General features: G+C 38.8%; 1 protein-coding gene across 1 annotated transcript in view; it reads left to right on the plus strand.

Annotated features, from left to right (window-relative positions):
- Positions 1–15,690, plus strand: part of IGDCC3 (immunoglobulin superfamily DCC subclass member 3) — a 237,903-nt gene that overhangs the window by 47,684 nt on the left and 174,529 nt on the right. Inside the window, exon 2 of the mRNA XM_053719580.1 lies at positions 1,477–1,782. Within this exon, the coding sequence (XP_053575555.1) occupies positions 1,477–1,782 (306 nt within the window). The remainder of the gene's footprint in view (positions 1–1,476; positions 1,783–15,690) is intronic.

Here is a 15,690-nt window from a genome sequence, read left to right on the forward strand (position 1 = left end):
TGTAATCACACTGCTTGCACTTCAGTGTGTGGGAAACCCTCAAACTCGCACAATGCTCAGTGCTTCTGAAAAACGATATTCTTTATAAATGCACACTTTCTACTTAAAAGCTAAATGCCCATGTGACAGTGTTCATAACAAATCCAATAAAATGGATATTCTCTTTCTATACTGTATATATATATATATAGTAGTTAGCCAGTAGCCCAGCACTCCAACATAGTAATCCAAATTATATTTTTTTTTGATCATATATAAAATTCATAAAGCATTAGTCGACGTTTCGGCCCCTGTTTGGGTCGTCTTCAAGAAAAATATGCTATGTGGTCATGGCCGCTGCAACAATTCAAACCGGCATCACAGCCGTACTCCCCGGAGGAAATATATATATGTGTGTGTGTGTGTTAAGGATAAAGTAAGAAATCCGGGTAATCCTAGGATTACCCAGGTAAAATGGACATTATCCAAGCAGCTGTGGGTAAAGCCTGATGTACTGTTATTCCCCCATCTAAACTATTTCTTTTGCCTCTGCCTGGGGGGTTCAAGGAAGGCACCTCGCCGATCTTCTGTGGTGACTCAGCACTCTGAGGGGCTTTATGATCATACATCGGGCTTTACCCACAACTGCTTGAGTAATGTCTGTTTTACCCAGGTAATCCTAGGATTACTCAATATCTGACTTTACCCATAACACACACACACACACACACACACACACACACATATATATATATATATATATATATATATATATATATATATATATATATATATATATATATATATATATATTTGTTTTACTTAACTAGCATTGATGTTCCTTCAATAAAAGATACCCAGGGAACAAAGAAAATTATTTGATATTTAAAGGAAATTGTAAAAATTCTTTACAATTATATGCTCTACCTGAATCATGAAAAAAAAATGGATGTCATGCTCCTTTTATAAAATGGGGTAATTTAATTCCTTTGTATTAGTAATTAGATGGTTTGTTGGCAGAGTTCAATGGTGAAGGGCAGCAGATTTTATATATGGGAATGTCTGAGCTAGATTGGGGAGAAATATAAAACTTCTATGTATTTCTGATAGTGTAGTGAGTGTGATTATGTTCAGTTGTGTATTGTTGAAGCTCGGTGTTGTGTTTTATTGCCATGTGGGGTAATAGGACAAGGACAGCAAAACATATTTTGTAAAAGCTGTTTAAACATACAGAAATGATTAGAACATTTCCTGCACCATGTTAATTATTTTTTCCCTTGGTTGCCTATTAAGTCAATGTGGGTTTTTCTTTTTATCCCTGTGCTGCATTGCAAACTTTTCTGTCCTGTATGTAGTTATTGCCATGTGTCTGGTTTCTACAATGATTTTAGTTTTCTTGTGAATGATTATACCCACATGCTGCAACAGTGCTCAGACTTTGAATGTTTTCATTGTGTACATGTGACTGAACAACAAATATCTCTTGCTTCCTTGCAGGCACCTGTCTCTCTGTGGAGTTGGCATTCACTGTTGAGCCCAATGATGAGGTGGCTGTAGCAGGTCAACCGCTCACCCTCCTGTGCTCAGCAGATGGTGTGGAGCCTATAACCATTACCTGGAGGAAGAATGGTGCTCCCATATGGAGTGGGGCATATGCCTTTCCTCTGCCAAATGGGTCACTCTACTTCCCCTTTTTCCATGTTAGAAGAGCAGATGGATCATCTGATCAAGGAGAATATGACTGTGTGGCACAGAATCGCTTTGGGTCTGTTGTGAGTCGTAAAGCCAAAGTGCAGGCTGCAGGTAAGCTCCTTCTGTGCTGTTTCCTTGGGTTAATATGCACTTGTCGGTTTAGTTAATGTAATGTTTGCTGGACCTGATAGAAGCAAAGAACAGTTGCACCAAAAGAAATGGGGAGAAAATGTTTGAGAAAAACAAAAACAAATTCAGGGATAGATTATAAATCTATAACTATTACAGGGTGCAATACAGTATGGAACACATTCACTTCAACCATTAGCACTAAATAATAGTTTTTATGCCATGATGTATCAGTATGCAACCAGAATTCAAGAGCAAGATGCTGTTTTGCAATACACAGTTCACTGAAACAAATATAATGCAGCAGGTATGCTGATCTTAGGGATTAGGCAGTTGCTGATTGGTGAACGACCACAGGGCACTTGCTTGCCTGTCAATCAAACTAGTGGACCAAAGTGTACTAAATAATTCAAGTTGGATTACACTTTCAGCGCTGGTTTTCAAACCTGTCCTCTGGCCTCCCTAACAGGCCCGATTTTGAGGATATCTGAACTGAAGCACAGGTGAAATAATCAGCTAATTAATAAACATAGTTACTTTACCTGCTCTCACCCAAGGTAATCCTGAAAATCTGGCCTGTTGGGGAGGCCTGAGGACAGGTGAGAAAACCAGCGCTCTAATGGCCAGCACCTGGGGATGGTTTAAAGATGCCGATCTCCATGATGGAAAGAATAAGAGAAAGCAGAATTTTAAAACACTTCAGCCCCAGCATAAAATGTACTTTAATGTACATTTAAAGGGACAGGAAACCCCCAAATTTAATTTTGGTTTGGATAGAATATACAATTTTAAACGACTTTCCAATTTACTTTCATTATCAAATTTGCATCATTATAGTGTTATCCTTTGCTGAAGTAACAGCATTGCACTATTGGCAGCTAGGTGAACACAACTAGTTAGCCAATCACAAGAGACAAATGTCTGCAGGTACCAATCAGCAGCTAGCTCCCAATAGTGTAGGATATGTTTATATTCTTTTTCGACAAGGGATACCGAGATAACGAAGCACATTTGAAAATAGAAGTGAATTTAAAAGTGTCTTAAATTCCCATGCTCTAACTACTTCATGGAAGTTGAATTTTTGACTTTCCTATCCCTTTAAGGTTGAATGACAGCATTAAACCCGTGGATGTAAAATTTGCATCTCTTTGGCATCTAAATTGTCAGCAGGAGTCCGTCCCTCTGATAGCAATGTCACCTGCTGCATTCCTGCTCAGGTGACATTGTCCGCTGAGTTTTTTTGTCAGCTGGAATATTGGCATCAGGGTAGCACTGGCATTAAAAACAATTTTGTTAACTGGTTGCGATTAGAATTCACCCCCTTTTTGTTCCTCTCTCTAATGTCCCCCATCACCATGGGCTTTCAGGTTCAAACTAAGATGAATGTAATTATTCAGTGATAGACGTTTTGCTCTTTTCTTTTATAATTGCATTCCCTTTAATAACAGTCTTCTAGAAAATCTTTTTATATGTGTGTGAGATATAATTACTTCCCTTGAGGTGAACCATATCTACAAAGTTTGCAGTAAATATGTCTCTAGTATATAAATAATTATGAAAATGTTCCTTATACAGTCCTTGGAGTAGCTTTCATTCATCTATTAACATAGTAGCGCTTATAGAATAGCAACAGGTACTTTTGTTTGGGTGTCTTGCTGTGAGAAACCTATGGAAAACCCCCTCAAAGTAACAAAAACACTCATTACTAGTGGTCCAGGGAATAATATGCAGCATTTTATTTATTTTTAGATTCCTGCATATAATATGGTCTGCTCTTTTAGCTATACTTATCTGCTAGCTTATACTGATTTTATATGGTTACTCTTTGGCAAGGTTTCTGTGTACAGGCCACATCAAGCATACAGTGGTATAAGTATGCTCTGAGCAGTGGCAATGTTGCCTTATGTGTCACTGCCAGTATTTGGGGCTTACTGCTATATGCTTGGTGGGTCACTTGCCATAGGCACTAGAGAATTTGCCACCCCCAAATCTCACAACCCACAACAATTTTTGCCCATATTTGTCTAATATAGTTCTCAAAATAATAGGCCAATGAGACAGACAGGTTTTACAACCAGGGATTTCTCATCTGTAATACAATTACTAGATACATCTTTTGGAGAGCATAGAATCATGCCATAGAACTTCCTTGCAAATTGCCCAACAACCCTAAGTATTGGCATAGATAGTCAAGGCCAAAACACACCCCTTACACATTCTACTGCCATATGCTTGTTGAGTTACTTGTGTTTGGAATAACACCTGTGATAACTGCTAAATCAATTTTGCAATACTTTGACTATTACCTTTTTTTTTTTTTTAAATGTGCTTGGATTCTCCAACACTATTTATATGCCCTTCTTATTTTGTTCCATGTAACATAATCCTTTGCTCTATTGCATGTGCAAGAATTTAAGGGCCACTAAAGTCAAAATTAAAGTTTGATGACGCAGATAGAGCATACAATTTAAAAACAAAGTTTCCAATTGTCTCCCATTATGAAAACATGCACATTCTTTTTATATTCACACCTTCCGTGAAAGTGCTCAGTATATACATATATGCATTTTGTAATTGGCTAATGGCTGTCACATGTTACAGGGAGAGAGAAAATTGGATTTACTTTTAAATATGGCAGAAAATATTCTATTGCTTATTTCAAATTTAAAGTAAGTGCTAGTGCATTGTCTTACTGTTGTGTATTCATCAATGATTCCAATTACACCCTCCTCCCACTTTATAAACTGCTTAAATTCATGACTTTCCTTCCTGGACACCAGCAGCTTTTTCCATATTTAGAAGAATCAAAAAAATAGTGGAGTAAGAAATTGTGATGACATGCTGGGGACAAACTGAGGAATTGGTCCCTCTCCTGTTTGTCTATTTGTGTCCTTGAGTAGTGCAGTGAGTTGATTTAACCTGCCAGAAACGGAGTATGAGCCACCAACATCAAATAATGGTACCATTTACTGGCAGAAGGAAATCTAAAAGGATTAGCACTGGACAAAATGGAATGCATGATTTTATGGGTCACCATACAAGGCATTATTAGGCTTCTACAAGAAAGGAATTTAATTACAGGAGAAGGGGCCAAAGAATCATGCTGGCATCCAGTTGGAAAACATCCCAGCAGTATCTCTGGCTGTTCATTAGAAGGATTTATTTTTGTAGGATTTATAAGTGGCCCCTTGGCTATTTATTTCCCAATAAATGTTTCTAAAGGTGGAATTTCAGTACAATTTAAATCAGGGGCATTTGGTTACAGATAACAGATTAGAAATAACTTTTATAAAAAAAAAAAACAAAAAAAAAAAACCTATCAAAGAGATAGGGAGAAAAGTGAGATTGATAACAAATGTATAAAATCACACAGATGGAAAGAGTGTAAAATAAAATTTTATTTGCACAGTCAGTCACTTATCACACTCTTTCCATCTGTGTGATTTATACATTTGTTATCAATCTCACTTTTTTACCTTTATTACAATTCTCAACTTTTACGTTGATCCAATATACACTTGCATCACTATTATGTCACAATCAAAATAATTTAATATCATTTTAAGAATGTATCAGTAAACAATTTAGTCACAATAGTTTATATTGTTTTGCACTTTTTTTGTTTTTTTATTGAACACTTTCAATGTTTTGTTTTACTTCTCTTTAGTTCACTCAAGTCTCACAATAACAGCTTATTTCATTCTATTTAAAATATATTTCAATATTCATTACCATATAAGGGTCAATATCCTCAAGTTTGAGAACATATCAGTAGGTGAGAATGTCCGTTTCTTACTTATTGCCAGTATAGTCTCAATACCACAATATCCATAATAAAGGATAAAAGCAGTTATACACAATCACTAAGGAGTATACCCACGCTCTATTTGTGCACAAATCACATATCCGTCGATCTCCTCTAAAGATCCTGGGCAATCAATAGTTAACACTTGGTAAATGCCCGGTACACGATTTTGATTGACATCCGGATGCACCAATAGCTAAGTTCCCCCACTACGTCACTTACCAATCAGAATCTGGTAGGCGGGTTCTTCAACCCGATAACTTGTGCTATTAAATAAATTTGATAATAGAAGTAAATTGGAAAGTTGTTTAAAATTGTATGTTCTGTCTAAATCATGAAAGAACGATTTGGGGTTTTATGTCCTTTTAATGCAGACATGCAGTAGTGATTATTCCCTGTGTGAATGATACACTTATTGCTGTGCTGATATTCGGTATTAATGACCTGCGTTTGGGCTTACCATATAGATCAAGAGTAATATAATTATAATAATAATTGTAAAACAATGCTAATGGATTTGATTATCCCCTTAATGACCGCAGCACTTTTCCATTTTCTGTCCGTTTGGGACCAAGGCTATTTTTACATTTCTGCAGTGTTTGTGTTTAGCTGTAATTCTCCTCTTACTCATTTACTGTACCCACACATATTATATACCGTTTTTCTCACCATTAAGTGGACTTTCTAAAGATACCATTATTTTCATCATATCTTATAATTAACTATAAAAAAAATTATATAATATGAGGAAAAAATGGAAAAAAAACACACTTTTTCTAACTTTGACCCCCAAAATCTGTTACACATCTACAACCACCAAAAAACACCCATGCTAAATAGTTTCTAAATTTTGTCCTGAGTTAAGAAATACCCAATGTTTACATGTTCTTTGCTTTTTTTGCAAGTTATAGGGCCATAAATACAAGTAGCACTTTGCTATTTCCAAACCCCTTTTTTTCAAAATTAGCGCTAGTTACATTGGAACACTAATATCTTTCAGGAATCCCTGAATATCCCTTGACATGTATATATTTTTTTTTAGAAGACACCCCAAAGTATTGATCTAGGCCCATTTTGGTATATTTCATGCCACCATTTCACTGCCAAATGCAATCAAATAAAAAAAATTGTTCACTTTTTCACAATTTTGTTCACAAACTTTAGGTTTCTCACTGAAATTATTTACAAACAACTTGTGCAATTATGGCATAAATGGTTGTAAATTCTTCTCTGGGATCCCCTTTGTTCAGAAATAGCAGACATGTATGGCTTTTGTTGTTGCTTTTTGGTAATTAGAAGGGCGCTAAATGCCACTGCGCACCACACGTGTATTATGCCCCGCAGTGAAGGGGTTAATTAGGGAGCATGTAGGGAGCTTCTAGGGTTAATTTTAGCTTTAGTGTAGTGTAGTAGACAACCCAAAGTATTGATCTAGGCCCATTTTGGTATATTTCATGCCACCATTTCACCGCCAGATGCGATCAAATTAAAAAAAACGTTAAATTATTCCCAATTTTAGGCTTCTCACTGAAATCATTTACAAGCAGCTTGTGCAATTATGGCACAAATGGCTCTAAATGCTTCTCTGGGATCCCCTTTGTTCAGAAATAGCAGATATATATGGCTTTGGCGTTGCTGTTTGGTAATTAGAAGGTCGCTAAATGCCGCTGTGCAACACACGTGTATTATGCCCAGCAGTGAAGGGGTTAATTAGGGAGCTTGTAGGGAGCTTGCAGGGTTAATTTTAGCTTTAGTGTAGAGATCAGCCTCCCATCTGACTCATCACACCCCCTGATCCCTCCCAAACAGCTCCCTTCCCTCCCCCACCCCACAATTGTCCCCGCCATCTTAAGTACTGGCAGAAAGTCTGCCAGTACAAAAATAAAGGGAATCTTTGTTTTTTTTTTTTAAAATATAGCATATTTAGATATGCTGCTGTGTAGGATCCCCCTTAGCCCCCAACCTCCCTGATCCCCCCCCAAACACCTCTCTAACCGTCCCCCTCTGACTTTTTGGGGGCCATCTTGGGTACTGGCAGCTATCTGCCAGTACCCAGTTTGCAGAAAAAAATGTTTTTTTGTTTTTTTTTAGCAGTTTATTTTCTGTAGTGTAGCTTCCCTCCCACATACCAACCCAACACCCCCTGATTTAGCTTTTTTATTTTTATTTTTATTGCAGTTTATAAGCCTGATTACCAAACCTATAGTGCAAATTTTCTGTAGTGCAGCGTTCCCACCCGCTCCCTCCCTATCGTGCACGCGCCCACCCCCTCCCTATCGTGCACGCGCGCGCACCCGCGCGCACCCGGTCATCCCCACCCACGATCCCGCCCCCCCGCACATCTCCAAGGCCATCGATGACCGCCACCCACCTCCCGGTCCTGCTCCCACCCACCAACGAAGGAAGCCACCGATCTCCGGTGCAGAGAGGGCCACAGAGTGGCTCTCTCTGCATCGGATGGCCATACATGGTTATTGCAGGATGCCTCCATATTGAGGCATCACTGCAATAACCGGAAGGCAGCTGGAAGCGAGCAGGATCGCTTCCAGCTGCTTTCCACACCGAGGACGTGCAGGGTACGTCCTCAGGCGTTAACTGCCTTTTTTTGAGGACGTACCCTGCACGTCCTCGGTCATTAAGGGGTTATCAAACTATCCTATATTATAAAAGACAAGAGTTTGTCTGAAGCCGTCATGCGCAGTTCAGACAAACTCTTGCAGCTGATCGCACGCGCACCCACCCGGCAGCAGAGCGAGGACCCGGCACCACAGCTGATTTCACGCGCAGGGGGTGAAACAAAGCAGCGCGAGGACCGGCAAGTAAAGGCGCACGAGAGAGAGAGAGAGAGAGAGAGAATAAATAAATAAATAACACAACACGGCCCGTGTGAATGGGCTTTAGGACTAGTCACAGTTATAATAACCTTGATTACGTATGATTTTCTTTCCGCTGATCTGTTCCTAGTAATCCATATATAAAAATTAAACAGAGCTCCTGACCCCTCTGAGGAAGCGTATAGTGAAACGCGACCGCGTCAGGGGCACTCTCTGTAATTTTTAAATAGCACTCTGTTGTTGTAAGCTCTAACACAAAACTTACTTAGCTTTAAAAATTGAGGCTAAAAAATACTGCTGTCTTAGAATGGGGGGGGGAAGGATGGGAAGGGTATTATAATAATAATATTTAAGGAACTACTCTACCCCAATATTGGGGATACAGGGCATCCCAATTAGAGGTCTCTCTTGAATAAAGCACTTTTATCTCTAACCACCTGTTACACTACCCCTCCGGATCTAAGCAGTGTTTAGCAACATTTAAAAACTAGTAACAAGTTTTTTTTATATATTTTTTTTTTTTATTGAGGATATTACATATATCATACAAATACATTGTAAATACAGTATGCATACATACAAATATTAGCTTCATATTTGATAGACCTGTAATTGAAATGATGTATTCCTCGCTTTTTTACCCCTGAGGTGAGACTGGGCACTCTTGAACCAGTAACAACAGTATGGTAATGATAAGGGGTTTACATTAACGTAGAAACAACAAACAAACATAACATTTTACATCAAAAAATAAAAAAGGTTGTTATACAAGCACAGCAAATATAACCATAATTATTGAGTAGATGCAAAATACAAGGACTGACTGATTAAGGTTAAATATAACAACACCTGCACCTTTTTATGCATTTACATTTTAAGCAAGAGCGAGCTATGTAATTTACTAATAATCCAGACATACCTTTTCATCATTATAGACAACAAGTCCTTATAGGTTATGCAAAGATGGCATCCACCCCAGACATATCGAACCCCATCCACCCACTGTCCTGGCCGCAGACAGTGCAAGGGGGGTCCCTACTCATCCGAACTGCAGACTACCAGAGTTTTTCATTTTATAAGTAGGCAATTGAAGGCCTTTGTATATTTCTTGCTTAGATGGCATGTATTATGACCCTAAAAAACTATGAATTCTCACCTTACAATTACAGCGGTTAGCTGTGTATTAACTAGCTGTTTACATATATACAGACAAAAAACATCTTGTTAACATATGTATTCTCTCTATTTCCTGAGTTACTAATGTACATATAAAACATTTAACAACAAAACTTCTTTAGTATACAAGCATAAGGCATTCAATCTATATGGAAAACCGTTGTATTCTCATCTAATCATTTTGTTATGGCCAGAGAATACTGTCCTTCAGGGATCTTTAGCCCGTGGTACCATACTTTGATGCAAAACAGTTGTGGCAGCGGCAGGTGCAGAGAAGTACCCTAGATAAATGTAGGACAGAGTTCTGAGGTACATTGACACTGTGGCCTCCCAGGATCCCCCCCTAAAATCCCGGGACAGCCGTTCTGGGCTCAGTCCTTGTTTAGGTTTTGAACATTTGAAAGCTGCTCATTCACAGTCCCCCAAGAGGGGTAACTCCTCAGATGTACCGGCTATGGCTTCAGTGATGTCAGCGCTGTCAAGAAAGGTTTTCTGCATTCTCATATGCTGTGTTGAATCGAGTGCTGCTTTAATATGGTAGCTGGTAGGTGTTTTCTCCGTGTGGGCTATGAGTGAGAGAAGAGGAGTTGCCTGTTCACTTTCTTCCTTTGCGTTCCCAGTTATGGAATCTTTATCCGCAATTGCTGGTTGCTGGTAGGTGGATGGCTGAGATGGATTTTCAGCTAGCGATGCTTCATGCCGCCCATCCCCCCCGGGCCCTGGGGACAGACTGGGCACCCATGTCGCAGTTAAGTTTGTTGTCGGTGCCTCCGTTGCTGCGGGTGGTATTTTATTCATTAAGAACTGAATTTCATGAGCTGAAGGCGCTTTGTCAATTAGTGGCTTAAAGATCCTCTCTAGTTTAAGTAAGAAAGAGTCCAGTGTGAGGAAGGAACCTTTATCTCCTGCGTCAGTCGTGAGAGGCGCCATATTATCAACCTCCATGTTGTCCACTCACAGAGTGATGCGATATCCGGAGTGGACAGGGTGCACAATATATAATCGAAGGTATCAGGTTAGGCTTAGATGTACGTTCAGTCCTGGTACAACACCCCGGGGTACCGGGGGGGGGGGGCGCTGCCTATGTAGGTTACCGCTGCTACAGGCCTCACTTGTCCAATTCCGGCCCTTTGGTCATAAATACAGCAGAGCGTTTCCAGCCTTAGTCGTACTGGGATGAAATGCTGTAAACGTGGAGCTTTATACAGCAGGTAAAAGACCACTCTCCCGGAGCTCATGAAAAGTGCGTGGAGTTGTGTTTTCAATGTGTTTGTTGTGGCACGCTACAATAGCTTATTTTCACTTTATGTCTAAAGCTGTCTTTTTAAAGAACCATAAGTAAAAGTTATATTTTTAATGTGTACTCATTACCCTATGTGTTGTAAGAGCATTCTTTCTCCCTATCTCTTTGATAGTTTTGTTTTTTAATAACATTTGTTACATGCTCAAAGCACACTCCTGACAGTTTACCTCTCCTACAATATACAGACAAGGTCAGTCAGGAGACAATAATCATTTTTCTTTTTCTTCTTTGCCTTATAAAGACTGTTTCAGTTTGTTGTTACAGATTAGAAATAACATAATAAAATAATTTCATGAAAATAAGAGTTTTGGAGTCTTTTGGACTTAACAAAATACCAATCCAGCAGATGTGTGCCGCTCCTTATGTTTGCTCATGTTCTGATCTGAGCATACAGACAGATACTATCCTTTCATTATGCAGTGTTAATTGCACAATCCTATCAGAGATACTAACAAGTGTTTTTTTTTATTTTCATATTTAATCTATTAGAAAATGTTTTTAATCTAGAAACCCATCTGGTCATTTTCGCAACCTGCCTTTGTCTATTTTTTTCCTAATAACAACATTTCCCATATTCTTAGATATTGATATCCAACGAGCAATTAACTGCTCAATACAATGGGGCCGATTCATCAAGCTCTGAATGGAGCTTGATGCAGCTGTTTCCGCGTGAGCCTTCAGACTCGTCAGAAACAGGAGTTAAGTAGCAGCGGTCTTAAGGGGTCGATTTATCAAAGGCTTTGCAAGCCTTTCGACTCCATATAACTGCAGGTTCTCACAAGAGAACCTGCATGCCATATTTAACGAGCAGCGGTCATCAGACCGCTGCTTTCCTAACCTTTCGCCACCTCTAAAGTGGCGAATTTCAATCTACACGGTATATTTCTACTGGTGAGATTGACAGCTCCTGCCCACGAGTGATTGGCTGTGCGTGGGCAGGGGGCGGGATTGCCTTTGAGACGGCGGACAGCAATACACTCGATCACATACAATCGGGTTGATTGACACCCCCTGCGCGAATCTGCATCACAAGCAGTTCTGTCGGCATTTATCTATGTCTGGCGGACAAGATCACTACAGCGGATCATGTCCACCAGACACATGATAAATCGTCCCCAATGAATTAGATACTAAACTGTGTAACTGTAAATTAGAAATGTTGGTGATTGCTGTCATTCAGATGCTGTTTTTTAAACTTTCAGCCATGATACTTGTTTTGGATCATATTCTATAATACAGCCTACAAATGTTACCATTTAATAATTTTGTTTTGTCAATTGTTGACTCAGGACCTTGCCTTTTATCCCCTAGGATCTCAAGATAAACAATTGGGTACCTTATATATTGTTTAAAGGAACATTCCAGCCTAAACATAAATGCTCATTAGTTCATTACTGTTGTGGATATAAGCAGTTTTTACAATATACCTGTATTAGCAGCAATGCATCCATTAAAAGCTATCACTGTTTTATATCATAGCTTTTAGTGTGCATGTGCGCATGAAGCAATTCAAGGGTGCGCCATAAACCAGCATTTTAGCAGTGTCTGCCCAGATAGATGGTGATACCTTATATTGTGTGTGCGATGACTATGATATAAGTGACAGCCAGCTCTATGAGTCGGCACACAGTTTAGTAAAAGCTCTTACTTGATAGCTTTTATTAGAAGCATTTTTGCTAATACAAATATTTTGCATATTCTTCTATTCAAAATTGAATGATTTTGGCTGGAATGTCCTTTAAAGGATTAAAAGTGACATGGTATTCAAAAGTAATTTTTCATGATTTAGAGCATAAAATCTTAAAAACTTTTCTTTTTGACTTCTTTTATGACTTTTAACCATTTTTTTCAATAATAGTAGACCTGACAGGATCAGAAGTGTGCATGTTTCTTGAGCACTATAAATCAGCAGTGTCTGCAACAATGTTTATACCAATGTTATACAGACAGTTCTCAATATATGTACATTCCTGTGATTAAGTAGTGCTCTCATGTCAAGGAGCTACTTTTTAGAAAAGGATACCAAGAGAACAGGGTCAATTTGATAATATAAGTAAATTGGAGGTTTACTTAAAGTGTTTAAATTAGAAAGTTTCAACTTGACTTGCATATCCCTGTAATTTGGCTGCTAGCTACTAATATAGAAAACATAAATACTGCAAACTTGAGAGTATTTATTATTATTAAAGCCAAATTTATTTGTGCTACTGCAACATTCTGTTCAAAGCAGAGGGCTTCTGTTTGTGAGAGCAAAACCTTTAGGTGTGGGGGGGGGGGGCAGCATGCTCCCCATCTTTGCCCTCTGCTCTTAAGATTAATGGAGCCTGTTTGTGGCTGTTTAGTTCCCTTTTTTGTGCCTTTGATGCAGCACTGTGCTCCTATCCCTGTTAAGGCTCACTGACTCATTTTCACAGGTCATAGGAGAGGGACAAGTACAAAAGAGGCAGTCTTTGGGACAAACAAATGCTATTTTGGTGCAGTGGAGAGAGCCAATTAGAATGACTTCTGTTTAACTCCTTTTATGCTGGAGACTGATCTACAAATTAGTTTTCAGTGTAATAGTAGGGGTTTTGTTTTTTTAAATCTGGGTCAGGAGTCTTTAACATGCAAACTCAGGATATATAACAGTGTGTATTATTTCACCTGTATGGATTAGACATTAAAATTCTGATCCATCAACTCTATATTTTATGCTGTATCTTCTCTTAAATATATAGCCTTTTTAACAAGATGTAAGTAAACTCTTTCACTAAATGTACTCAAATTATTGTCACCCAGAAATTTTTTTTTTTATTGTCACCTTGTTTAAAAAAAAACAAACAAACATATTGGTTAACCCAAAAACATGGTATTTTGCCCCAGCATAACATTACAAATACAAATACAAATATATGATTAAAAATGTTACCCTAAATTGTCTTATTTTTCATTCCTGATTAGCACTTTATCCACACCCCTTGCCAACCTGTGCACATACTCAAAAGTTAATTGGTGCAAATGTTTTGTGAATTAACAAAATGTGAAATATGCTCTTTTTTTTTTGCATAATTTTTCAACCTCCATTTCACCCATGTGTTACCTGAAATCACACAAGGTGTCCCAATATGTCTTTAAACCGAGTGCACATATATTTGACCAATGTGGATATACATAATAGTAATCATTTAAAAAAGGTAGCACTAACAATGTTTTCAAATAATGCCGAACAGCTTAATTTATTAGTAACCAAAAGTAAAATAACCCCCCCCAAAAAAAACCCATGCAATATATTGACTTTTCTCCCCCCTATATACTTATTTAAAAAGGTATATAGTCATTGTTTTTACATTAAATTACCCCCCTTTGAAAACACCAACTCACTCCTTATAATGGGATCAACAGCATTTATGATTATGAATATTTGCATGCACAGAGCGCCAGTAGCACAATAGCAGTGTCTGTAATATGTTAGACTTAGAGCATTTGATATTGCACTATTGTTTGCATAGAACTGTTTGTTTAACCCCTGTAAAAGGTATTAAACACATAGCTAAAGTCAGCCCCAGAGCAGCAATGCACTACTGGGAGCTTGGTGAACACAGTGGGTTAGATTACAAATGGCGTGCTAACTTACGCGCATGTGCGATACAAGAATATTGCGGGCGCTTTAAACTGCATGCTTATTACAAGTTGAAAGTAAACTTGTTTGCGCAATCAAATTTAACAAGCCTCGGGTTAGCTTGACAGAAAACCTCAAGTAAAGAGTTATGGATAAAATAAAATATAAATATTAATAATTTTTTTATTAGTTAAAATTTATATAAAGGTATATGGCCATGTATTTGACTGCAAAGGGTTATAATATATATATAATTCCATAATTCCATTGATGTTATGCTGTGTATTTAAAGTAAATTGATAGGACAATGTTATTTTTTATTTTTATTAAATAGATCTCTCTCTCTCTTTTACTCTCTCTCTCTCTTTCTTTTTATCTCTTTCTGTCTGTCTCTTTCTCTGTCTCTCTTTCTATCACAATATCAGATATATATTGTCACGGATACTGGGCTGCAAGGGTTAAATCTAGACCACACTAACACCTACTCCCCTTGTGTTTCTCCCCGGATTTGAGCAATTGGGAGCATTTGTGATCCCCCAGACCTTCCCTTTGTTGTATTTCTGTGTTTGAACTTCATCTTGGAAGAGCTGGTCCTTTTACTCTGGTTGCTCCAGCGGCTCCTTGTCCCAGAGATCTGCTCTTTTGGGGATTGGTCCCCCGTGGGAAGGGCAAAAGGCAGGGTGATTGCCAGAAGGAAGCTCTCTTGGGAACCGGGGGTCCCTGACCACCCTTTAACCTCCTGGGGACCAAGGGATTTCCAATGTCACCCTGGAAGTGCCGCCGCTCCCCCAGGATCACCCTGAATTCACCATTCATGTACCGCTGGACACTGGAAGGACATGGGTCTCTCTGAAGGTGCCAGCCTGTCTGGAGGGGCGTGAATGGTGGGAGATTTGAGGGACTGATAAGGCTCTTATCAAGATGAGTTTGTGTATAAATGTTGTGTGTTTTTACCAATAAAGGTTACTTCATATTGTCACCTGAATGCAAGCTGTCTAGTTATTTGGGTGGGTTCTGCTAAAATCACTTACTCCGCGACATAGCGGCAGGTTCCAGGTATCAGGAGGATCCTCTGGTGGAGCTACCCAGTCGGGGTAGCCAGAATCCATCACAGTGGTGGCAGTGGTGGGATGCTTCCATCTACCTGGAACGTCCATACAACCACCTGAAGACC

The sequence above is a fragment of the Bombina bombina genome, chromosome 6 (assembly GCF_027579735.1).
Source record: "Bombina bombina isolate aBomBom1 chromosome 6, aBomBom1.pri, whole genome shotgun sequence".
NCBI lineage: Eukaryota > Metazoa > Chordata > Amphibia > Anura > Bombinatoridae > Bombina > Bombina bombina.